This window comes from Bubalus bubalis, chromosome 6 (assembly GCF_019923935.1).
Source record: "Bubalus bubalis isolate 160015118507 breed Murrah chromosome 6, NDDB_SH_1, whole genome shotgun sequence".
Taxonomy (NCBI): domain Eukaryota; kingdom Metazoa; phylum Chordata; class Mammalia; order Artiodactyla; family Bovidae; genus Bubalus; species Bubalus bubalis.
In genome coordinates this window covers 42,977,279-43,003,450 of record NC_059162.1, presented here as the reverse complement: position 1 = coordinate 43,003,450, position 26,172 = coordinate 42,977,279, and the positions used below count along the sequence as shown (strand labels likewise).

The following is a 26,172-nucleotide window of genomic DNA, read 5'->3' as shown; positions in this document are numbered from 1 at the left end:
GATGTTGTCTGCAATTTTCCTAAATTACCCATCAAAGAGTTCCCAGTGGTTTCACTCTAATTACACCCATGAGAATGGTGGAGAGAGTATTTCTATTTTAAACTAATCCTCACATTAATAGAATAAAGTCCACTGGCTACTCACTGAATATCAAATCCCCAATTCAAATTCAAATGTGAAACAAGAACACATGAGAGTATTATAGAGCAGACATGACCTTAACCAAGAGGCACATTTATTTCTAGACCTTGTTCTTAAGAGGATAATGTGGAAGTGATGGAGATAAGAGACCTGACATGAGGCTCTACCTTTTTTCTATAATGAGGGTTGCCTCCATTATTTGTTAAGCAGATGCATTGTCTAATATTCTGCAAGGCTTGTAACCTGTGGTTTATAATAGAATCAAAACCTGAAGAACAGGAAGAATGACTGACTTTCTTTTACGGCATGTTCAAAGACTATAAGAGACAACATACATTCCTTCTGTTCTCATTCAATTAAACCAGTAGAAGAAACTTAAAATAGACTGAATAATGCAAGTTGTTTTAACTATACAGTGCATTTCTGGTTTGTAATTAGTCTTACCTATCTAATTTGTGATTGTTTAACACTGAATATTTTCATTTCCGTAAGCAGTTAGAATTGGCTGTGCATTTGAAAAATGTTTGCCTTTTTCCTGTTTTAAAATTTTATTTTAAAGTTGAGTGCAGATATTGTTTTCTTAGTCACTGGTTATAATGGGAGGAAATGATTAAGAAGAAAAATGTTGCTAAAAATGAAAAAAAATTAAGCATTTTGTTTGTGCTTGTATATGACAATCAAGGCTTAATGCTTTCTTCAGGAAAAAGCAGTTTGTAAATGAAGTGCCCTGACACTTAGGAAGTCTGAGAACCAAGTCTTGCAAGGCAAGGAAGAGACTTTAAAAGTTTTATGTTTCAGCTCTTTGCAGAGCTTCTCACCTCATCCTATGTTTTTATAGATGTTAATTTCATGGACTTCTGTGGTTTTACATCTTGTAGATAACTGGTAATTGCTCTCCTCTCCGTAAAAAAAAAACTCAACCAAACCTGGTAATCTTACTGTTTTGTTCGTGAGAAGTTTGCATAAGGAAAAATGAGTACAACGGCTTTCTCCTGGTTACTTTGTTGGAGAGTGTTGTGGGCCAACAGTGATCTTCTGATAGTTTGACCGTGGATTGATAAAACAGGAGCCAGTGCATGTATTTTGTGGTTGTTGATACTAAGTCACCGGGAGACTCAGGATGCCCTTTGAACAGAAAGAACTGAGAGCAGCATCAATATCTGTACATTAAAAAAATGAGAGGACTGAACTAAATGATGGTCTGCATTACGGCTCTGGTGTATAGCAATCGTGAGGGATGTTTACAGCCTCGTGTTTTGATGTTTGTATGCATACATGGGCTTTGGACTAAGGTGTCAGAAATAATAGCAGTTATGGGTCCGTATTCAGATGGATACAGGTGATGGAAAAGAGAAGAAAAAAATAATTTTGAGATCAAAGTTTATCTTTTTCCTGTGGTCCCTTAATATAGATGAGTAATGTGGCAGGTACAATTCTGAACACTTTATATACATTGTTAATTCACTTAATCTTCCCCAAAAATAGCCTGCTGAGGCAATTACCATGTTATCCCCACTTCATAGGTTAAGGAAATGGAAGCACAGAGAGTTAATGTAATATAGCTCGTAAGTGAAGAGCCTGGCAGCTTGGCTGTGGACTTGGAGTACCTAACCACTACACTGGGTCCCCTACTCCCTAGATAGGGGATCAGTATTCTGTGATCGTGTCATGCATGTTCTCACATAAAATGCTCTCTTTCCCTCCACTGTTTGTTCCTGCAGCCATCAAACATTTTTTTTGTGTTATGTGCCAGGCATAGTGCTGAGTCTCGTAGATATAGAAGAGACAAGAAATCCTGCTCTCAGATTTACGAGCCTAGCCAGGGAGACAGACTAAAATAACCACAGAAACCTTGTGATGACAAACGAGGGTAAGAATTTGAAGGAGAAGGGCAGGGAGCTTTGAGAACGTACAGCAGGGGCCTGAGCTCCTCGAGATGCCAGAGAAAGCTGCCCTCCCACAGTGACTTGAGCTATGATGCCAAGGGGAGCAGGAGACCATCTAAATACTGTAGTGAGGCCAGGAAGGCTCAGGTAGAGTCTAATGTCTTTGTGGACCATTCCCAGCCCCCTTTCGAACCCTTGTTCTCGATATCTCAGTACCAGAATGACCGTGCAGACTTCTTGTGTCCCTGTATGTGTGCAGGTTCCTATGCAGATTGTAAGCATTAAGCAGATACATGTTGGTCTTCGGTGACTGTGTTCTGTTCCACCTCCTGCTTTCTGCCTTTTATCTCATGTTGGGAGTGGCCGAGTGTAACTTCAGAACAGATAGGGGGAAGTGAGAGAATGAATGTCTCAGTCAGGTGGCATGCCTTGGCTCTCAAAATACTTTCTAAAAGCTTATACAGATCATTTGATCTAAAGCCCTCATGTTTGAAATCAATCTCTTTCTTACTTTCTCTTTTAGCACACCACTGAAGTCTTGTTTCTATGTACCTGGTTTGATGCTTTCATATAACTGGGATCAGAAAGTTAATTTCACTAGCTCCTCTGGGCATTACCGCTAAAGTTGTAGTGACACGTTTAAAGAATCTCATTCACTGAATATTAAATAAGCTGAATTAACCCCCTAGGGCTGATGTACTCTTTGTATTTTAACAGTTTAAAGTAGTTTATATTCACTAAACATATACGTATTTATTGAACATCTACAAAGGAGGCTTTGTAAGGCTTATAGAAGTATGAAACACTTGGTTACTGCGCTTAAGGAGCTTCATACTTAGGCTAAAGGAAAATAATTGCAACAGAGCTGTGAGGGGCCCATCAGGAAGTGGTCAGGAGTGCCTATGGGGGCTATGCTGCCTGACTCCACTGCACCCTAGCTGTGTGGCTTTGAGGCAACTGATTCTCAGCATTTTGCATGTAAAATGTACGTTGTGCTTGTGAGGATTAATGATCCATATTATGTAAATTGCTTAGAATAGTGCTTGCCACATAATATAAACTATGTAACTTCTTGTTTTTATTATCATCATCATTGTCATGGTCATTATAAAGAATAAGAGGGAGGGTTTCTGAGCTAAAAGAAAAGACATCATGGAGGTAGTATTTGAGTTAGGTCTAACTCAAACTACCACACAATTGCACTCATTTCAGATGCTAGTAAAATAATGCTCAAAATTCTCCAAGCCAGGCTTCAGCAATACGTGAACTGTGAACTTCCTGATGTTCAAGCTGGTTTTAGAAAAGGCAGAGGAACCAGAGATCAAATTGCCAACATCTGCTGGATCATGGAAAAAGCAAGAGAGTTGCAGAAAAACATCTATTTCTGTTTTATTGACTATGCCAAAGCCTTTGACTGTGTGGATCACAAAAAACTGTGGAAAATTCTTCAAGAGATGGGAATACCAGACCACCTGACCTGCCTCTTGAGAAACCCATATGCAGGTCAGGAAGCAACAGTTAGAACTGGACATGGAACAACAGACTGGTTCCAAATAGGAAAAGGAGTACGTTAAGGCTGTATATCATCACCCTGCTTATTTAACTTATATGCAGAGTACATCATGAGAAACGCTGGACTGGAAGAAACACAAGCTGGAATCAAGATTGCCGGGAGAAGTATCAATAACCTCAGATATGCAGATGACACTACCCTTATGGCAGAAAGTGAAGAGGAACTAAAAAGCCTCTTGATGAAAGTGAAAGTGGAGAGTGAAAAAGTTGGCTTAAAGCTCAACATTCAGAAAACAAACATCATGGCATCTGGTCCCATCACTTCATGGGAAATAGATGGGGAAACAGTGGAAACAGTGTCAGACTTTACTTTTTTGGGCTCCAATATCACTGCAGATGGTGACTGCAGCCATGAAATTAAAAGACGCTTACTCCTTGGAAGGAAAGTTATGTCCAACCTAGATAGCATATTCAAAAGCAGAGACATTACTTTGCCAACAAAGGTTCGTCTAGTCAAGGCTATGGTTTTTCCTGTGGTCATGTATGGATGTGAGAGTTGGACTGCGAAGAAGGCTGAGCGCCGAAGAATTGATGCTTTTGAACTGTGGTGTTGGAGAAGACTCTTGAGAGTCCCTTGGACTGCAAGGAGATCCAACCAGTCCATTCTGAAGGAGATCAGCCCTGTGATTTCTTTGGAGGGAATGATGCTGAAGCTGAAACTCCAGTACTTTGGCCATCTCATGCGAAGAGTTGACTCATTGGAAAAGACTCTGATGCTGGGAGGGATTGGGGGCAGGAGGAGAAGGGGACGACAGAGGATGAGATGGCTGGATGGCATCACTGACTCGATGGACATGAGTCTGGGTGAACTCTGGGAGTTGGTGATGGACAGGGAGGCCTGGCGTACTGTGATTCATGGGGTCGCTAAGAGTCGGACATGACAGTGACTGAACTGAACTGAATGAAACAGGAAGGATTTTAACAGGCAGAGAAGGTGTGGAGAGGATTCCAGAACAAACCTCAGATACTAGAAAGTGTCAAGTATGATTCCAGAATGGTGAGGAGTCCAAGCTAGTGAATGGGGTTCATCCAAGGAACAGTGACAAATTCACCTGGAAATGTGGATTAGGACCTTATCTTGGGGAAGGATTGACAGTCTGGCTGGACTTTTGAGCAGAACTGAGTCTCTCAGGTTCTGCTTTAGAATTACTAGAGTAGGCAGGAAGTGGAGGCAGAGAGAAATGGTGTGAGTTATGGCATATGGAGAGAAGGGTTTGAAATAAGTTGATAATGATGAAAAAAAGGTCATGTGCATATCTTCTGGAAAATAATGAAACTTAAAATTCAGGGCCCCTCCTGTGCTCAGAACCCTAGTGGTGGTTATGTATTAATAAAATTTCAAAAGATATTTGTATCCTCTGTTTCTTTCCCCAAATAATATATTTCAATCCCCTAAAACTGCTTCCACCCCGTAATTGAAAGAGACTGGAGAAAGAATCAGTCTATGTATTGATTGATGAGGGTGGGTAGAGTGAGACAGAGAGGCCAGCATTAAAAATGACTTTTGAGATTTTATCTGAGTGATGGGGAGGAACCTGATGGGAAAGAGGGATGATGAGGAAGCCATTTAGAGAGCACTGGTCTCAAACCAAGTGAATGTTCCAGACTGGTTAGCTACCAGGCAAAGAAACATTTTCTTTCTTTTTTTTTTTTAAATCTCTGCACACCCCTATCCTCAATTGCTGTTGAACAAGTGTGATAATTTTAAGTTATATGAGGCTGGAGAAAGGGATCTAAAGATGACTGCTAATTAATAGGCTAGAACCCAAAGCACATATCATAGGGACTTCTTTATAATGTCCACATTAAGTATGCTGTATAGGCTAAGCCTAATTTTCTGAAACCTTTAAAGAGAGTCCCTCCTTTTTGGTATGATTCTTCTATATTCAGCAACCTTTAGTGCTTCTAGGCTATTTTCAAGTTGAAACATCTGTTTTCTGGAAACTTCTATCTTGAAGAAGTTTAATGGACTCAGACATGGTTGGTAATGCTGATTTCGCGGCTGTTTTAGTGTTCCTATGGCAGTACCTGACTGGGAAAGGCTGTTCTCAGCATTTTATTTCCTTTTTCATAAACAAGTAAAATATTAAATAACAGGAAATCAAAAGCCAAGATTGAAGAATACTGTCTCAGATGGCCAAATTGAATCTTCAGGATTATTTTCACTTTCCAGATCACAAAATATAAAAGTAATTGACAGAGACACTCAGGTTTCAAAAAGGAAACATTTTTGAATTATGGGTGTGTGTGTGTGTATGTGTGTGTGGGTGTGGGTGTGGGTGTGGGTGTTGGCTTTGCCATCAGCCTTTTTTTGGGAAATAATAATACCTAAAAACAAAGCTAAAAACATAGTAAGATCTGAAGCAAATATCTCCGGGGAGGCCCATTAGCAAATTCATGACTCAAGAGTCTGGTTTAGACTTCTGTATTAAGCCATGTGTTGTTTAAAGAATCATCCCTTGTATATCAGATAGATTAAATTATCTGAGTAAGAAAAATTGTTGTAAATTCCAAACTGCTTCTGAAATTCACATGTACCATTTTTTGACCGGCTTTAAGGATTTAATGACCATAGGATATAGTTTAAAGAAATGATTTAGATGTATTTGCAGATTAGTTCTAAGAGGATTTTGTTTAACTTACCAGGTTGGTCTACCTTTCTATGAAATTAGTCCAAACTTCATGTTTGTTACAATGGTCCTCAGTGTGTCGTGAACACAAACATTTTATTTAACTTTTTTCTTCAGTTTTATTGAGATATAACTGACAGACAGCACTGTTTAAGTGTATAACATAATGATTCACTCACATACATCATGAAATGATTATCCCTGTAAGTTTAGTGAACATCATAGTCTCATATAGATACAAAATTAAAGAAATAGAAAAAAATTTTATGATGAAAATTCTTAGGATATATTCTCTTAACTTTCATGTATAACATGCAATAGTGCTAATTATATTTATCATGGTATACATTACATCCCTAATACTTACTTATCTCATAACTGAAAGTTGGTACCTTTTGACTGCCTTCGTTTACTTAGCCCTCCTGTCAGCCCCACGTCTGGTAACCATAAATCTGATCTTTTTTTGTATGAGACATTTATTTTTGAAGTATAATGACCTACAGTACTGTGCTAGTTCCTGTTACACAGCATAGTGATTTGGTATTTCTATACATTTCAAAATGATCACCATGATAAGTCTAGTTGTGATATATCACCATTCAGAGATGTTGTTGTTGTTCAGTCGTGTCTGACTCTTTGTGACCCCATGTGCTGCATGCAGCACGCCAGGCCTCCCTGTCCCTCACCATCACCCGGAGTTTAGCCAAGTTCATGTCCATAGCGTTGGTGATAACATCCAGCCACCTCGTCCTCCGACACCCTCTTCTCCTTCTGCCTTCAGTCTTTCCCAGCATCAGGATTTCTTCCAATGAGTCAGCTGTTCACGTCAGGAAACCAGAATATTGGAGCTTCAGCGTCAGCATCAGTCTTTCCAATGAGTATTCAGGGTTGATTTCCTTTAAGATTGACTGGTTTGATCTCCTTGCTGTCCAAGGGGCTTTCAAGAGTTTTCTCCAGCACCACAGTTCAAAGGCATCAATTTTTCAGGGTTCTGCCATTCAAAGATACTATATACTATATTCCCCACATTGTACGTTTCATATGCATGGCTTATTTATTTTGCAACTGGAAGCTTGTGCCTCTTCATCTCCCTTACCTATTTCTTTTCCTTCCCTCCTCACTGCCTGCATCTCTAGCAATTACCTGTTTGTTCTCTGTCTATAACTGTTTTGTTATGTTGTTCCTTTTTGTTTTTTTAGATTATTCGTATAAATAAAATCATACAGTATTTGTCTTTCTGTGACTATTTCACTTAGTATAATATTCTCTAGGTTCATCCGTGTTATTGCAAATGGCAAGATTTCATTCTGGCTGAGTAATATTCCATTATATATGTGTGTGTGTGTGAGACCACATCTTCTTTATCCATTTGTCTATTGATGGGCACTTGGATTGCTTCTGTATCTTGGCTATTGTGAATAATGCTTCTATGAATATAGGAGTATATAGTCTTTTCAAATTAATGTTTGTGTTTTCTTTGATTAAATACTCAGGGATGAAATTTCTGGATCATATGGTAGTTTTATTTTTAATCTTTTGAGGACTCCCTGTACTGTTTTTCATAACAACTGTACCAATTTATATTCCCACCAACAGTGCAGCAGGGTTTAATTTTCTCCACTTTGTTATTTGTTGTTTTTTTGATAATAGCCATTTTGACAGGTGTGAGGTGATAATCTCATTGGCGTTTTGATTTGTTTTCCCTGATGACTAGTGATGTTGGGCATCTTTTCATGTGGCTCTTGGCCATCTGAATGGCTTCTTTGGAAAAGTATCTATTTAGATCCTCTGTCCATTTTTTAATTGGGTTGTTTATTTTTTGGGTGTTGAGTTGTATGAGTTCTTTGTATATTTTGGATATTAACCCCTTATCAGATATATCACTTACAAATATCTTCTCCCATTCAGTAGGTGGTCTTTTTGCTTTTCTGATAGTTTCCTTCACTGTCCAAAGCTTCTTAGTTTAATGTAGTCCCATTTATTTTTGCTGTTATTTCCCTTGCCTGAGGCTGCTGCTACTGCTAAGTCGCTTCAGTCGTGTCAGACTCTGTGCGACCCCATAGACGGCAGCCCACCAGGCTCCCCCATCCCTGGGATTCTCCAGGCAAGAACACTGGAGTGGGTTGTCATTTCCTTCTCCAATGCATGAAAGTGAAAAGTGAAAGTGAAGTCGCTCAGTTGTGTCTGACTCTTAGCAACCCCATGGCTCCTCTGTCCATGGGATTTTCCAGGCAAGAGTACTGGAGTGGAGTGCCATTGCCTTCTCCCTTGCCTGAGGAGACACAGCCAAAAAGATATTATTAAGACCAGTGTCAAAGAGAGTACTGCCTACATTTTCTTCCAGAAGTTTTGTGGTTTCAATTCTTTTATTTAAGTCTTTAATCCATTTTGAATTTATTTTTGTGCATAATGTGAGAGAGTTTTCCATTTGGATTCTTTTGCATTATAACTGTCCAGTTTTTCCAACATCATTTATTGAAGAGGCTGTCTTTCCTACACTGTGTATTCTTGCCTGCTTTGTTGTAGATTAGCTGCCTAAAGGCACTTCTCACAGAATTAGAATAAATAATTCTAAAAAATGAGCAGAGACACAAAGACTTCAAATAGCCAAAACAATCTTGAGAAAGAAGAGCTAAAGGTATCTCTTGCTCTTACTTCAGACTATACTACAGAGCTATAGTCATCAAAGCAGTGTGGTACTGGCACAAAAACAGACAGGCACACAGATCAGTAGAACAGAATAGAGGCCTCAGAAATGAACTCATACTTGTATGTGCAATTAATTTTCACAAACATTTTTTAATTTTAAGAGTTATATATTTTAAAATTCATTTATGTGTAGACTCTGGCAAGTGATACTAGTTTTCCATTTAAAGAAATGGTATAAACTACTTTAGAATGAATTAAATTAAAAGATTGTGTCTATTCATAAAGAGAACATAAATAGAAATGATAATACATGGTGCTACGTGTGGTGGCAGAAGTTGAGAAAGTTGATGCATGATTAACTGAAGTTTGTGAAACATTGGCTTATTGGAAAATAATATATATTATACTTGCTTATAGTACTATACTTTAATTGTTAAATAAAAATCTCACAGCCATTGGTCATACATATATGTTAGAATGTTAGCTCTTTAAGAATCTTTTTGGAGAAGGCAATGTCACCCCACTCCAGTAGTTAAAAGTTAAAAGAGTTATTTGGATCTTGATGTGTGGCATCAGTGTTTTGTGTGTGTGTGTTCTTAGTTACTCAGTTGTGTCCAGCTCTTTGTGACCCCATGGACTGTAGCCCTCCAGGCTCCTCTGTCCATGGGGATTCTCCAGGCAAGAATACCAGAGTGGGTTGCCATGCCCTCCTCTAGGGGATCTTCCCAACCCAGGGATTGAACCCAGTTTTCCCACATTGCATCAGTGTTAATGAAGCAGAAAAAAATGAGTCTAATTGGTTGACTCCTAAATGTGGGCTCAGCTGGTAAAGAATCCGTCTGCAGTGTGGGAGACCTGGGTTTGATCCCTGGAGTGGGAAGATCCCCTGGAGAAGGGAAAGGCTACCCACTCCTGTATTCTGGGCTGGAGAATTCCATGGATTGTGTAGTCCATGGGGTCGCAAAGAGTCAGCCATGACTGAGCAACTTTCACTTCAATAAGTTAGTTAGGAGTAAGAACATATATGTTAAATGTTATGCTATTGAGAAGAGTTATAGGACTTCCTGGCAAAGAGTGGGAAAATTTTATAAAAGCCATGCATGTACTCACTAATTTCGGGGTAAATTGTTAAAGGGCTTCCCTTGGCTCAATGGTAAAGAATACGCCTGCCAACACAAGAGATGTGGGTTTGATCTCTGGGTAGGGAAGATCCTCTCGAGAAGGAAATGGTGACCCACTCCAGTATTCTTGACTGGGAAATCTCATCAACAGAGGAGGCTGGCAGGCTACAGTCCATAGGATCACAAAAGAGTTGAACACTACTTAGCGACTAAACAACAACAACAAAACCAAGCACTATACAAAGGGCTTTTGTTAAATTTTATCAATCAAAAGTTGGGGAAGATTCTTCCAGTTTGGATTCATATATGCTAATATCTAGTGAGCAGAGCATTATTTTTTTTTCCTGAGAAACAGAAAATCAGGATATTTAGAAGATGCTTTGGAGTTAATTTTATTCAGCAATTACTTTTAGAAATATTAAGAGTATCTGGGAACAATTTTTTGAGTATTAGTTAAATATAGACTTTATTTTTAGCAAGATACACATTTAATACTTTGTAAATGATTTAGTTATTCCACATTTAAAAAAAATAAATGAATATACATTAGTACATAATACAAGAAATGTGAAGATAGTAGAAAATATATAGTCCTCCCTCCTCCCACTAATCTTTCTCCAGCCCTATTCCTTACACACAACTCCTATTAACAGTTTGAAGTCACATAATTTTAAAAGCCAGTGTAATGGCCTTTGTAAATTTGAAGAGTAGGGATCTTTGTTTTTGTCCCAGATTCTGCTTGCATTGCCTGTATCTGTATTTTTAGGCAGATGTGATGTGTGGAATTACTGTGGGCTTTGGATTCAGATCAGAATTGGAATTCTAACTGCATCACAGAGCAGCCATGAGAGTTTGGGAAGTTCCTTACCTTTCTGAGCTTTAGGTTCCTCAACAGCAAAGGCTTAATAAATTTGTTTTATTTCTAAACTCTAGTCTTTCTCTTTTTAGTCAGTGGCATATCAAAGAAGACCTGGCATAAGAATCCAAGACATTTTTTCTCCTGGAAAGATGGAATTTGCCATTTTAATGACCCCAGCATGCATGTATTCAGTGATGCACTGTTTTATTAGAATATTTCACCACTCTCCCAAGTACCTATCATCAGGTTGGAAAAGGACATTGCATTTACCTGCCCCTAGAATATTCCTGGAATTTAGATGGCCTCTGTTGAGTTTCACTTTGCACTTATTAATGATTAAAGCACTGGGATAAAAATAAAAACAAAGACTCTCATCTTACAGTGTGAGAATATGGGTCATGTGTGCTAAGTCATGCAGGTAAGATGAGTAGCAAAACTCAGTGGGGTAACCGGTCTAGAGAAGTCTTTCATGTGGGCTGTTAACTCCCTCCTGTAGAATGATTGCCTCAAAATTAAATGGAGTTAATGTAATTGCTCCTGAGAAGGGAAATGTATTTTGCTTTTCAAAGATGGTTGTATAAACTTTAATTATCTAATCCAAACACAGGAGCTTTCTACAAACAGCTTTCTCTTTTAGCAGGCATAGTCAACTTGCAAATACTGCTGCATCTTTAGGCTTGAAAAATCATTGCATTATAACCAAACCTGTTGAGTATTATATAATCTACCCATTAGGGAACAACAAACTCCTGTTTTAATGTTGGTTACTGAAAATGGTTTTTAAAGCTAGGGTTGGTTTAAGTGAATTTTTGTAATCATTTTACCTGCAACTCGAGATGTGGTTCTCCACTGGTGGAATCTGCGTCTCCTGTCTTGATCATTCTTTTACCATAGTTTCATTTTCCCTGCTGTTTTTGTTTCATATTCAGTTCACTTTGTTTGGTATGTGCTTTATCAGACCTTGTTTACTTGTCATAGGAATATGGAACTTTCTTAATAAAAGTTAGAAGTATTTTTATATATTTATTTTAGCTTTCTTTTTTTAGAGAATTGAGTTGTTTTCTAGTCTTGAACTTACTAATAATTAAATACATGTAATATATTGCTACCGGAATAGCTTAAAGCTCAAAGAAACTTCGTAAGCAGAGAATAAACCCTACTTTTTAAGAACTGGAACTCTGTCATTTTTGTTGTTGAAACGCATAGGGTTTTTTGTTTTGTGTTTTGTTTCTTGGCTGTTCTATGTGGTATTCAGGATCTTAGTTCCCCAACCAGGGGTCCAACCTGTTCCCCCTGCACTGGGAGCATGGAGTCTTAATCACTGGACCACCAGGGAAGTTCCATGCATGGGGTTTTGATGTTGGGACATATTAAGGAAATAATGCCATTAATTCTAGGTAGAGAGGATTTTAGGGATCAAATTTGATTCAAACTGTAGAGGAAAAGGATCAGTGCTCTTGTCTGAGAATTAAAATATTAAACTGCACTTAGAATAAAATCAAACTCTCATCATGGTTTGCAGGGCTCTTCACTGACTTTCCCTTCTTCCCCCTTCCTAGCCTCTGATCTTCTCTGTCCAGCTCACCAAGCGCTCTCCCCACTCAAGGACCTAGCCCCTTCTGTCCCCCCTTTCCCTTAGCTATTCCATGGGTTTCCTCCTACATCTCTCCCAGAGACCCCTTCCTGACTACTTCGAGGTATTAAGTAGGTCTCTCGTTCCAGGACTCTGCTTATTTCCTTTTCAGCACTTATTTCAGGCTGTATTTAATTTTTAATAAATAATTTATTAATTATTGTTTTTGCCTCTCAAGAACATAAAGTCTATTAAGAAAGGTGGCAATTCCTCATACAGTGCCTGGCATCTATTATATATTGTCAATAAGTTGATTAAGTGGAAATAGTTTACTGGTTTTAAGAATTCTTTTTTATTTGTTTCTTTATTTAAGATAGTTTATCCTGCTGGTCTGGAGGGATTTAAACATCCTTAACATCAAAAACCAAGCCAGTATGTTTTCCAGTGCTCTTACCTGCATGCATTTCCTCTCATTTCATTGTGATTTTATTGATTGTTTAGAGAGCAACATAGGCATTGCTCAGAGCAGACAGAGAACTCAGTAGATCTCCCATGGGTCCTGTACCCTGAGATGTCATTCAGAATTCACCAGGAACTAAATTACTTCACAGCAGATCTTCTGTGAAGGACAGAGAACTCTATATTGGTCTTTGGTGAACACACAGTTCAATCATGGAGGTACAATTATTCTGTTCCCTAGAGAAAGCCCTGCCATTATTTCTGTTCAACGTGCCTTTAAACAGCCCTGGATGGCCCCTTTATGGGTTTTCCCTGTGTCTTTTGGAGAAGGAAATGGCAACCCACTCCAGTACTTTTGCCAGGAAAATTCCATGGACAGAGGAGCCTGGTAGGCTACAGTCCACAGGGTTGCAAAGAGTCAGACACGACTGAGCAACTTCTTTCCCGTGTCTTTAAGCTCTTACTCATCCTTAAGCCAAAGGCTGCTGTTCAGCTGTAAGCTGAAAAGGAAAGTTTGGCAGCCTGCTTGCTGTCTAAAGATCAACATTATCACCATGACAGTTGTCACATTCAGAGGGAAAGAACGCAAATGCAAATTTGGTGAGTAATTAAAATTAGTTTTGTGTCATGCTTTGGTCGTATTCTAAATGTTGCTATTTATTTGTCTTAGGTAATCTATTTAAAGAAGACACCAGAAGAAGCCTACAGAGCACTCCTCTCTGGCTCAAACCCCCCCTATCTTCCATTCAGGTATAACTGCTTGTGAGACTTGAGCTATGTATAGCACTTTGCTAGGCAGCTCACTATTTTAGAGTTGGATTCTTGTGTTTTTTAACTGTATTAACACTATGACTGTGATGTTATGTGGAATGAAATGAGACTCGTGTTTATTATTTCATTTTTTTAGAGATCCCCTCCCCCATCTAGTAAGAATAAAATAGCTTTCTCTTTTTAGGAATTATTTTTTTCCTTGAATTCTTTCTGTGTCTTGATGATTTAAGCATGAAGAGTACATGGTTTATGACCTAATTAACCATGTCAAGATTTGTTAAATTTCAATAATCAGGTAAAGAATCCATCTGCAATGTGAGAGACCTGGATTTGATCTCTGGGTTGGGAAGAACCCCCAGAGAAGGGAAAGGCTACCCACTCCAGTATTCTGGCCTGAAAAATTCCATGAACTGTATAGTCCATTGAATCGCAAAGAGTTGGACACGACTGAGTGACTTTCACTTGCATATCACTGATTTATCCATTCTTTCTTTCATTTTGTGAGCATTGATTGAGCTCTGACCAAATGTCAGGGACTGGAAATATAGAATAAGACCCTGAAAGTACCTTCCCAGATGCACATCTTTAGTGGGGACCCTAAATCACTTGTTCAGCAGACACATCTAGCTTCCATCCTGAGAAAGGCTGTCTCTCATTACAGTGTTGGAAAACGATATTTTGTAAGTATCACTTGAAGATGTTTTAAAATTTCAGGTGAACTTGAGCTTATTTGCAGAGTAGAAGGGAACATATATCAGAACTTCCACAACAGACATCTCTGATAGAATTGAGAATGATTCTAATATTTTTGCCTTGTTATTAGTGTACAAATCTACAAGCATATGGATTGCTTATTATTGTTACTAATATCAAAATTACCAACAATAAAGAAAGAACAGGAAAAATTGAGGAGACCTCTTTGTGTTCATTACTCTCCTGAAACTCACGAAAGCAGGTCCCAGTGCCTCACACTTAAAGGTGCTTTTTGTAAATATTTATTCTAATGAATAAATTAAGACTGAACCCTCTGAGATTCAGAGGATTCCCACCTCTGTTTCTTGACCACAGAAAAGAGTATTATTAGACACAGGGTGGGTGTCAAGGAGAGGAGGAGTAGGGGGTGACAGCGCCTAGTATGCTTCAGCTTCTCAGTGAAGCAAGGGGTGAAGTACTGGAATTGGGACAGTGAGAGGAAAATAACCTCAAGCAGCCCGGAGGATAAGCTAATTAGACATTGAAGGGCAGATAGAAGAGGGCAGATTATGAGAAATGCGTGTTAGTTGCTCAGTTGTGTCCAGCACTTTACGATCCCATGGACTGTAGCCTGCCAGGCCTTCCTGTATGGGATTCTCCAGGCAAGAGTACTGGAGTGGATAGCCATTCCCTTTTCCAGGGGATGTTCCCAGCCCAGGGATCAAAGCCAGGTCTCCTGCATTGCAGGCAGATGCTTTACCACTGGGCTTCCCTAGTGGCTCAGTTGGTAAAGCATCTCCCTAAAATGCAGGAGACCCAGATTTGATCCCTGGGTCAGGAAAAGATCCCCTGGAGAAGGAAATGGCAACCCACTCCAGGACTCTTGCCTGGAGAATTCCATGGACAGAGGAGCCTGGTGGGCTACAGTCCATAGGATTGCAAAGAGTAGGACCCCGTGATTGTGCAACTTTCACTTTCACTTTTCTTTACCACTAGCGCCACCTGGGAGGCCCAGGATTATGAGAGGAGAGTTTTAATGGTGATGAGAAAGCAGTTATTTTCTTCCACTTCTAGTGCCTTCTAGAATTTGAAAGTTTTTTGTACAATATAATTCTGTTTTTTAGAAAAGCATAATTGTTTTAGTCAGTTTGGGCTGTACCATAGCCTGGGTGAGTTGTAAATAACTGAAGTTTATTTCTCATGGTTCTACAGTCTAATCAGGGACTAGCATGGTCAAGTTCTGGTGAGAGGCCTCTTCATGGATGCAGCCTGCTCACCTCTTGCTGTGTCCTCACATAGTGGAGAGAGGGCAGAAAAACTCTGTGGGGTTCTTTTTTAAAAGAGCATTCATCTCAATCATGAGGGCTCCACCCTCATAACTTAATTACTTCCCAAGGTCCCACTTCCTAATACAATCCCATTAGGGGTTAGGTTTTCAACATATGACTTTTGGGGGACACAAACATTCAGTTCATTGCGGTAATGATAATATTAATTACTTCTTAAATTCTAAGCAAAGTGGTTAAGAGTGTATGATTTGACGGCAGAGACTCTGCCTGGGTTTGAAGATTTGTTCTGCTCTTTTCTGTATATAGTAAGTAAGTACATGTAATTTGGGCAAATTACTTATCCTTTCTGAGTTTCAGCTTCCTTTTCTGTACAATGGCTTCAAGGCTATCTTAGAGATGAAATGAGGTAATGCTGTATCACTGTCCTGCTGCAGTACCTGGTTTGTGTTTTTCTCGTTGTTGTTAGTACTATTACTATTTATTAATAAGACATAAGGATTATCCATAGGATATAAAATGAATAGGAAGTGTTTCTAATGATCACACATTCTAGTAGGGGCAGGTGGCTCTATAGGCACATAATTAATTATTTAAAAACTGGGTTGTATAAAAATAGAAGAAAAGATTCTGACAGAAATGTGAGAAAGTATCAGACTCATTTAAACTGAACTTTTAAAGGGTTTGGAGGTAGAGAGTGGAGGAGGGAAAGTTCGCCATGAGTGTGCCCTGCTGGACAGTCCTGGAAGGCATTGTGTCTGAGACAACTTCCAACATTGGTAGGAACCATAGCATCCATGGTGAGAAAGGGGCCTACAACTGTGAAGGGATCATAGATGTACTTTTCCTTGAGACAGTGATGATTCTTTAAATTTTTTTTTAAATCAGAAAAATGTATATAGTTTTTGTTGTTATTTTGAAAACAGCGCATGTACCTCAGAATTGTAATGCTGTAACATTGGTCAAATTGTAATTCCAGTCAATAGGCCCAGTGGGCAATGTATCTATTCAGGCATTTTTAAGTGGAAAATATATATTAATTTTTATGCTTTTAATGTTATCCACTCAAAATTCATGGGAGATGTATTTGTTTCACAAGCCAGATGAGCCTTGTTATCCTTAATTGTCAATTTAGATGAAGATATTGAGGAGGAGAAGGAAAGAATGAATATTTCCTTTAAGCATAACTTTATTTTAGCTTATATGTGATAGGTAATTAGTTTCCTGAGAACTAGAATTTTTCAATAATTGATAAGATTGGAATGGAAGAAAAGATAGTAAGAAAATTATTACTACTACATAGAATTAAATCATAATTTTTATAGTTGTAGCCTATTTTTCCAAATTGTTTTTATTTAAATATTTGAAAATATTTATGTGGTTAAATACATTAACGTGGTTTAAATATTTTTAAAATATATAACAAGGTATTATTGAAAAATCTGTCTCCCACCCTTGATTCTTATCTATCTGGTCCTTTCCAGTATCTTCTGGTATTGGTTTATTCTATATCCTTGTAGAGTTTCTTTATGCATATATAAGCAAATAAAGATATTATTTAGTCTTTTAAGTCTAAAAAAAGTCTTATATTTCCCATTTTATCATTTATCATTTATTTATATATCCCATTTATAAAATGTGACATATTATATGTACTATTCTGCATTTTGATTTTTTTCCCCCTTAACTCATCTTGGATATCTTTTTACACAAGTACATAGAGAGCATCCCTCCTCATTTTGTCATGCTGCTGCTGCTGCTGCTGCTAAGTCACTTCAGTCGTGTCCGACTCTGTGTGACACCATAGACTGCGATATAATGTACAAAGTGCATTTAACCAGTCTCTCTCAGGTAGACATTTAGATCATTTCCTGTCTTTTAAACTGTAGCTTTTTAATTCAGATGATCTCAAATGTCTTTTAGAAGAAACTGAGATAATACTCTGGAGAATATTATAGTATTGCTGTTAGACCTAAAAAGTTTGAGTAATGTGTTTACCAGAAAAAAGAATGCTTAACACAGACATCGGACATTTTTTTCTTAGTTTAGGCACCTATTTCCAACTAAAAGTTTGATCTTGAACATATTGTATGTTGTGTTTTTTGATAACACCATGAGTTGTATTTATATTAAGTTGCATTTCTAAGTCCATACTCTTTGTAAATCATACATTTGAAGCAGAAAATACTACACAATGTGCATTTATAATTCAGTGAAAAATGTAGTTGAAAGAATACTACTAGTTTTCTGGAATTTTATTACAGAAACAGTTTTTTCTCCTAACGCTGACATAAGATGTGAAGTGATTTTAGTCTACAGCCCAGATCAACTTAAGGCTGATGCAGTACTATTAAGAATCATTTTTATACTAGTTCTGGTCAGCCATCATCACCTTGGCCTTCCTTTGATCTAGGGTTTCATTCCATTTATTGTTAAATTACACTTCTGTGTTCATTCTCTAGATTTTTTTAATCCTTCTTTCTTTATTAATACTTTTGCATTAATCTGCATTGATTCTGCATTAATTTGCATAATTCTACATTAATCTTTCTGCATTAACACTTCTATTTAAAAAACAGAAATTTGCAAAAGGAACTTCTATTTAAATGTGATTGTTTTATTGTCTAAGTATTAAGAAAAATGAAGAGAGTTTTGAAGGCCTGTTGAAGTGTGAGTGGTATCTTTATATGCCCTCTTTACTGAAATGCCTGTGTTGCTGTTTGTGCTATACATAGTTTTAGTGTCTTTCTAATAAAAGTGTTTTAAGGTTTAAATTTAAATAATGCTGTTCTTCAACATTTTATTGATTTAACAAAAATTTACTGGAGCAGTCTCTTCTGTAGTGACATGGCTCATTTTTCTAGAGAAGTTTGGCAGGTCCTGTGCCTATAATTTACTATTACATTTTGTTCATGGCCCATTACGTTTGCTACATAAACCATGAAAGCAAATGTCTTATATTGTGATTATTTGTTTGCAGAGCTGACTCTCCATCAAGTATAGCAGAGTCTTCTCTCAAGGACTGGGATTAGACTCTTCTTATTTGTGTGCCAGGGAATAATACATACACTAATTAATTTATTGCTTTTTCTGTGCATGTCACTGTGATAGTCTATGGATTTAAAGGTTATTAGGACAACCAGGTGGAGAAGGCAATGGCACCCCACTCCAGTACTCTTGCCTGGAAAACCCCATGGGTGGAGGAGCCTGGTAGGCTGCAGTTTATAGGGTCGTGAAGAGTCTGACACGACTGAACGACTTCGCTTTCACTTTTCACTTTCATGCATTGGAGAAGGAAATGGCAACCCACTCCAGTGTTCTTGCCTGGAGAATCCCAGGGATGGGGGAGCCTGGTGGGCTGCCGTCTATGGGGTCATACAGAGTCAGACACAACTGAAGCGACTTAGCAGCAGTAGCAGCAGCAGCAGCAGGACAACCAGGTACCTGCTCTAGGGAACTCAGTGTGTAGTTTGTGTATGTGTAGGTATGTAAAGTAGTTAAAGGGTCTCATTAAAGTTTGGAATTAGGAGGTGTGGGAATATTGAGGAAGGAGGTTTAACACTGGAACTGGAGATTGGAGATGTTAGGGATAGGTGCCATGAATGCCTTTCACTTTAAGATGAAAATGGAGAATAAAAATGCAGGAATTGGTCTTAGATGCTGTAATTTTTCATATTTATGGCATAGATGATCTTTTTATAATGATAAGTTAGGTAGGATACTGTATAATGTTTACAGTGTATTGTTTTAACTAAAAGTACTATCTGATTGAGTTTTTCTATTTGTAAACTTTTTTATTTTTTAAATTATGAAAATGTAACACATTTATAGGAGACTTGGAAAATACAGAACAAAGTTACATAGTTCCACTATATATTACAATTATTTAAGTAGATAAATTAAGATTTTAGAGTTTCAATATCAAACTCTCAAAAATTAATAGAATGAATACACAGAGAAATAGAAGGATAGAGTAGACCTGAAAAGCACTATGAACCAATTCAACATAATTAAGATTTATACAATTTTTACACAGTGAGTGAGTGAAAGTTGCTCAGTTGTGTCTGACTCTTTCCGACCCTATGGACTATATAGTCCACGGAATTCTCCAGGCCAGAATACTGGAGTGCGTAGCCTTTCCCTTCTCCAGGGGGTCTTCCCAACCCAGGGATCAAACCCAGGTCTCCCACATATCAGGCGGATTCTTTATTAGCTGAGCCACAAGGGAAGCCCTGCTGCTGCTGCTGCATCGCTTCAGTCGTGTCCGACTCTGTGCTACCCCATAGACAGCAGCCCACCAGGCTCCCCCGTCCCTGGGATTCTCCAGGCAAGAACACTGGAGTGGGTTGCCATTTCCTTCTCCAATGCATGAAAGTGAAAAGTGAAAGGGAAGTCGCTCAGTCATGTCCGACTCTTAGCGACCCCATGGACTGTAGCCCACCAAGCTCCTCCATCCATGGGATTTTCCAGGCAAGAGTACTGGAGTGGGGTGCCATTGCCTTAGGATACAAATGCTATTCAAGTTCCTCCAGACTATAAACTAGGAGACACTGGAACATATCCAGGGACATAAGACCGGGTGCAAAATTTGATGGTCTAAAGGTATTTTAATCATGCAGAGCCTGTTCTTTTATCACTGTGGAATAATGTGAGGTTTTCTATTTGGATTTATCTTACAAATTGTAAATAACCTAGCTAAAAATTCACTAAAGATGAAGCAAATTTAAGAAAAGGTTTAGATAGATTTACTGCTCATTCTTTTTTCCTTCCAGTTTGATAGACATATAATTGATATACAACACTGTATAAATTTAAAGTGTACAGCAGAATGACTTGACATCCATATATTGTGAATAATTACCACAGTAAGTTTAGTTAACATTTATTACCTCAGGTAGTTACAATTTTTTTATGATGAGAACTTTTAGGATCTACTCCCTGAAGAACTTTCAAATATGCCATACAGCAGTGTTATCTCTAGTCATCATGCTGCGCTGTATATCCCCAGTACTTGTTTATCTTATAACTGGAGGCTTGTACCTTTTGACCATCTTCGTTCAATTCTCCCACTCCTACCTCCATCTGCTGCCTGTCCTTGATTACTATACGTATAGTAGACTTTGGTGGCATTTAAATTTCTTCTTGGTGTGAAACTCAGGGGGTATTTGTTGTGATGTTATGTCTGCAGTTTTAGGGTGTTCCATTTAATTGGAAAGTAAATGTGTCGAAAGCTATACTTTTCACTTTACTAGAATTGCCCATGTATTTATCAAGAGTTTAACTTAAAACTAGAGGAAAAGAGTATATTTCACCTACTTTAATTCTTAGAGTCCATTCATCTTTACTGTAGGCTTGGCAGTTGGCCGTCAAAGGAACAAGGGGCTTTTCATTTCTCAGGCCAGAGTCACAGAGTTTGAATTGGCGAGCCTGGTATGAGTCTTTTTAGGTTCTCTTCTGTCAGTCACTGTACTACCAAATTTATAGTCTGTACTGTTGACCAGTCATTCTACAAAGTCATATTAATTGCAGCCTGTCTATGAAATCACCAACCCTTAGTGGAATTCCTAGATTATTTTCCTGGTAGTCAATGGCAGTGGTTTTTAAATCTGCATTTTTGGGTGTTCATAAAACTGTTTGTGAAAACTCTCTAAATCTCTCCTAACATTGAAAAGGTAACCCGTCTAAATTGTACAACTCTGCTTTTATATCTTTTTTTGTGCTTTTAAATTCACTTTGCACTTCTTGTTTTGTTGGTCCATATGTATTAGCTTGGTAACTTTTTTGGTATTGATGATTCATAAATCTGCTAAAACCCAATTTTTCTGTGACATATAAAATTAAATGGGGAATACAACCATATAGAAAATAAACAACATCAGGGTCCCAGTTTCAAAGACAAATACAGAAAACATGACTTAAAAAATAATGGCTTTAGATGCAGAGGTGAGGATGAGATAGGGTGCTATGCTGACATCCAATGAAATAAAGCTGGTTGAATGTTGGCTGTCTTGTCACCAGTTGTTAAGTGTAGTGTGTGTTTTGTTTTGTAATTTTTTTTGGTTGGTCTCATCCTGTATAGATCCAGGAACATATTTTTGCATGGCGAATTTGTTTTAGCTTGAATAAGAGGCTTATAGTCAGTGCTTCCCTAAGGTATATTGCTTCTCATGTGTTTGTGTGCTAAGTCGCTTCAGTCGTGTCTGACTGTGACCCCCAGGCTCCTCTGTCTATGGGAGGCTGCAGGCAAGAATACTGGAGTGGGATGCCATGTCCTCCTCCAGGGGACCTTCCCGACCCAGGGATCGAACCCGTGTCTCTTACGTCACCTGCATTGGCAAGGGGGTTCTTTACCACGTGTGTCACCTGGGAAGCCCCATTTACTTGTTTTTTAGAAGTCTGGGAAGCTTTTAAAAAAGATTGCTGCTGGTTCTACTTCCCAAAATTCTGATATAAGTGGCCTGAGGTGAAGTCTGGGTGTTGGGATTTTTAAAAAGTACCAAAATGATTCCAATATGCTGCCAAGGTTGTGAACTACTGCTCTGTAAGATTTGTTGTTGTTGTTCAGTCACCCAGTTGTGTCTGACTCTTTGGGACCCCATGGACTACAGCACGCCAGGCCCCACTGACCCTCACCATATTCGGGAGTTTGCCCAAGTTCGTGTCCATTGCATTGGTGTTGCTATCCAGCCATCTTACCCTCTGACACCCTCTTCTCCTCTTGCCTTCAATCTTTCCCAGCATCAAGGTCTTTTCCAATAAGTAGACTCTTCTCATCAGGTGGCCAAAGTATTGGAGCTTCAGCTTCAGCATCAGTCCTTCCAATGAATATTCAGGATCTATTTCCTTTAGGATGGACAGGGCTCTTTCTGTTAACATTCAGCAGAACTAGCCTTCTGAAACTCTAGGGCACATTTCCTGATCCACACCTGTGTGGAACAAAATAGGTCTCTTGGGATTAGAATAATAAGTTGCCATTTGTGGAAATGCTTTTGTGCTGTTTCCTTAGTCTTAGAAATAGATGGTGTGTTAAATAGTGGTATTTTATCTAATAGGAATAGGAATCTAACAGGAACAGGAGTTTTCTCTTAAAGCTGACTTGATATCAGAAAACCTTCCTTAATAGAGAACCCACAAACCTCTCCCTGCTGCTGCTACTGCTGCTAAGTCGCTTCAGTCGTGTCCGACTCTGTGCGACCCCATAGACGGCAGCCCACGAGGCTCCCCTGTCCCTGGGATTCTCCAGGCAAGAACACTGGAGTGGGTTGCCATTTCCTTCTCCAATGCATGAAACTGAAAAGTGAAAGTGAAGTCGCTGAGTCTTGTCCAACTCTTAGCAACCTCATGGACTGCGGCCCACCAGGCTCCTCCATCCTTGGGATTTTCCAGGCAGGAGTACTGGTGTGGGGTGCCATTGTCTTCTCCAACCTCTCCCTAGTAATCCTTTAATGACATTTGTTATTAAAATGAACCCATACTGTTTGTGTTCAGGGATGGGTTTGTTGTGTTTTGGGGATGACCCCTAGTGATATATCAGTTGCTGAGCTAGTAATGTGGTCCTGTCTTAATAGGAAATCTTCTCTGGGCATGCCAGAGCTTGTAGGTCTCAACAAAGGCTCAAAGGGGTCAACCTCTTAGAACTTGGCATTAGGCTGCCTACTTTCTTCTAAAGCAAAGTAAATATGTGCTAGTAGATGTTAGACATAATTATAAAATGTATCTCTTAACATAAAATGTTGAACCAGATATTTGTTAGCTTGAATATGATACTGTAATTTTTGTTTGTATTTCAAAAGGAAAGTTGTCTTTAATACCATGTTTTTTTCCCCTGAGTATCAAAAATGTAGAAACAAAATTTATTTTATGCTCTAAGACTTTTCTTTCATTCTCAACTTTTCTTTATGATGGCCACTTCTCTGCTTCTCAGTGTTGATCTTTGGAGTCATTTCTGCCTCCATGACTCTTTTTGCTTTTGATGCTTGATGTGATTGGGAAAAAAATCTGCATTAGTTTTGTTTTTAAATAATTTTATGTATTTATTTTTGGCTGTGCTGGCTCTTCGTTGCTTCATGGTTTTTTTTTTTTCCTAATTGTGGTGAGCAGGGGCTACTCTCAGTTGTGGTTCAAGGGCTTCTCATTGGGGCGGCTTCTGTTGCTGAGCACTGACTCTGGGGCATGGGGGCTTCAGTAGGTGTTGCTCCCAGGCTCTGGAGCAGGCCAGGCTCAATAGTTGTGACTCACAGGCTCAGTTGTTCCTCAGCAGGCGGGATCTTCTCAGATCAGGGTTTGAACTTGTGTCTCCGGTATTGGTAGGGCGGATTCTTTACCACTGAGGCACCAGGGAAGCCCCTGCCTTAGTTTTCAATAGTGAGGATGGGCTAGTTTCCTGAGTCTTGAAAATAGAAGAGAATAGATTATTCTGTCCAGACTGTTGAATCTATTCTCAACAGCTGGGGTGTATTGAGTAACTTGGACCACCATGAAAAGCAGATTTATCAGGTTTTCTTGTGAAAGTGGTAAATAAGCACCACTATTCAGAATCTGAAAACAGAAACAATGGTCAAGGTCTGTATGACCCACTAAATACACAGAAGAAAGTGAGTTATATCTTTTTTTTTTTCTTTTGAATCATGGCAGTGCTTCAATAGTTTGAGTTGTGAAAATTGGCTCAGATTACTTTTTTTGTTATTCCTGTTTTTATGATTTCAGATCAGGGTACCAAACTTTCTGTAGTCGGGTAAGTGCCAAGTTTTTTGTACTCTTTATAGTACTTTTCCAATAGCCAGCCTTGGTTGATGAAAGTGCTTTGGAATAGTTTGTAGTCATTTGCCTTAATGAGCATAGGTATTTTGTTGAATGCCTCATATATGAAGGACTTGTTTTCAATAGTGGAGACAAAGACAATTTACTAGTATTTTTGTCTTTAAGCAAAGTTAAATGTGGTTAAATGGGGGACACTCAGATATTGATAAAAGGCCCAGAGCACAGCTCTTGGTCTCTTTCTGGTGCCTGTTATTGCTACTTCTAGACAGATTCTGTTTTGCTGATTTATATGACCTTTTAAGCCATGATTTAGAAGTGAATTTTTACATATCTCTGTTTCTTTAGATGAGCAAAATGATTAGTGTATAGCTTTATGTTAAATCTGAAAAGAAGAGATTCTGTGTCGCATTTTTTTGTTAGGTACTGGTTGTGCTCAATTTTTGGCTCTGCCCCATGAAGCCATTTGATTTTGTTTTCATAGTGGGAAATAGCCTTGTCCTCCCCACTGGTTCTTATCAAATACATTTTTATCTTGTAGGTCTAGATAATATTAAACAATTGGCTTATTCTTTTCTAGGGACCTGGTACATATGTCATAGATGTGTTCAGAGACTGAAAGCCAGGTGTACTTTAGACAACTGTATAAAGTATTTTAGTACATTGTCTAATTCCCAGGTATCCATACAAATTAGTCCAGAGCTGAATTGCCTAGAACAGTAGCTACAACCTACATGTACTATTCAGCACTTGGAATTTGTTTAGTCCAAACTGAAATAGACTGTAAGACTACCAAACACACATTAGATTTCAAAGACTTAGTATAAAAAAGTAAAATATCTTATAATTATGTTGATTATGTTCTGAACTGATAATATTTCAGACTGGATTAAACAAAATATATTATTGAAATTGATGTCATTTATTTCTTTTTACTTTAGTATGGGTATGTAAAAATTAAAATTACACATGTGGCTCTCTATTGCATTATATTTCTGTTGGAAAACTATGATCTAGATTACATTTTTGTGACTGTATATAGTTGATGATTACAGATTGTTTTATATAATTTTTACTTTGAAATGTCAGTAGTTCCCAGCCACTTAGAGTTGTTCGGGCATATGTTGAATGGTCTCCTGGTAATGGTCATTCATTCATTCATACAACAGCCACAGCATAGTAATGTGTGCAATACTGTACTAGACTCTGGGCATACAGCATAAAGAACACATTCTCTGTCCTTAGGAAGCTTGTGATCTTATGCTGGTTGTGCAGATGGGATTCAGTTCAGTGGTTGGAACAGTGCTCAGATGACCTTTGAGATCCTTTCTAACCCACTGCTCTGCAGATATTTGCCTACCTTGTAGCTACTTGCTATCCAGAGGATTTGCAGAGAATCATAGAATCAAGACATATAAAGGAGGCATTTCTGTTATTTCTTAGTCCATTTGCTATAGCTCTTTTTTATTCTTTAATGGAATCTCCACATTGTAAACAGTGCAACTCTGTTTTTCATTTTTTTCTTCAAACAACTTCATTACCAGAAATGTTTTCTTACTATTTTGTGTAAATATGTTCTTTCATCTCTGGTTTCATCTGCTTATTATTACCATTTGCAGGGTTGCTTCATTCTGAATTCACAGGTTGCAGGCAGTGGTGTGCTGGTAAACCAGCTCTTTAAGTAAAGAGCATTTGCTGATTTCTGTGGTGTAAATATTCCCACCAAGGCTGATTTGGGCTCTCAAAATTTTTGATTATCTAACAATTGACTCTTG

At 38.4% G+C, this 26,172-nt stretch overlaps 1 protein-coding gene across 7 annotated transcripts in view; it reads left to right on the top strand.

Annotated features, from left to right (window-relative positions):
- Positions 1 to 26,172, top strand: part of CDC14A (cell division cycle 14A) — a 187,345-nt gene that overhangs the window by 52,521 nt on the left and 108,652 nt on the right. For 6 of the 7 annotated variants that reach the window (XM_025288204.3, XM_044944639.2, XM_025288205.3 and 3 more), the window contains one exon: positions 13,561 to 13,640. The exons of the other annotated variant lie outside the window; for it this stretch is intronic. In XM_025288204.3, the coding sequence (XP_025143989.3) occupies positions 13,561 to 13,640 (80 nt within the window). The remainder of the gene's footprint in view (positions 1 to 13,560; positions 13,641 to 26,172) is intronic. 7 annotated transcript variants of the gene reach the window in all.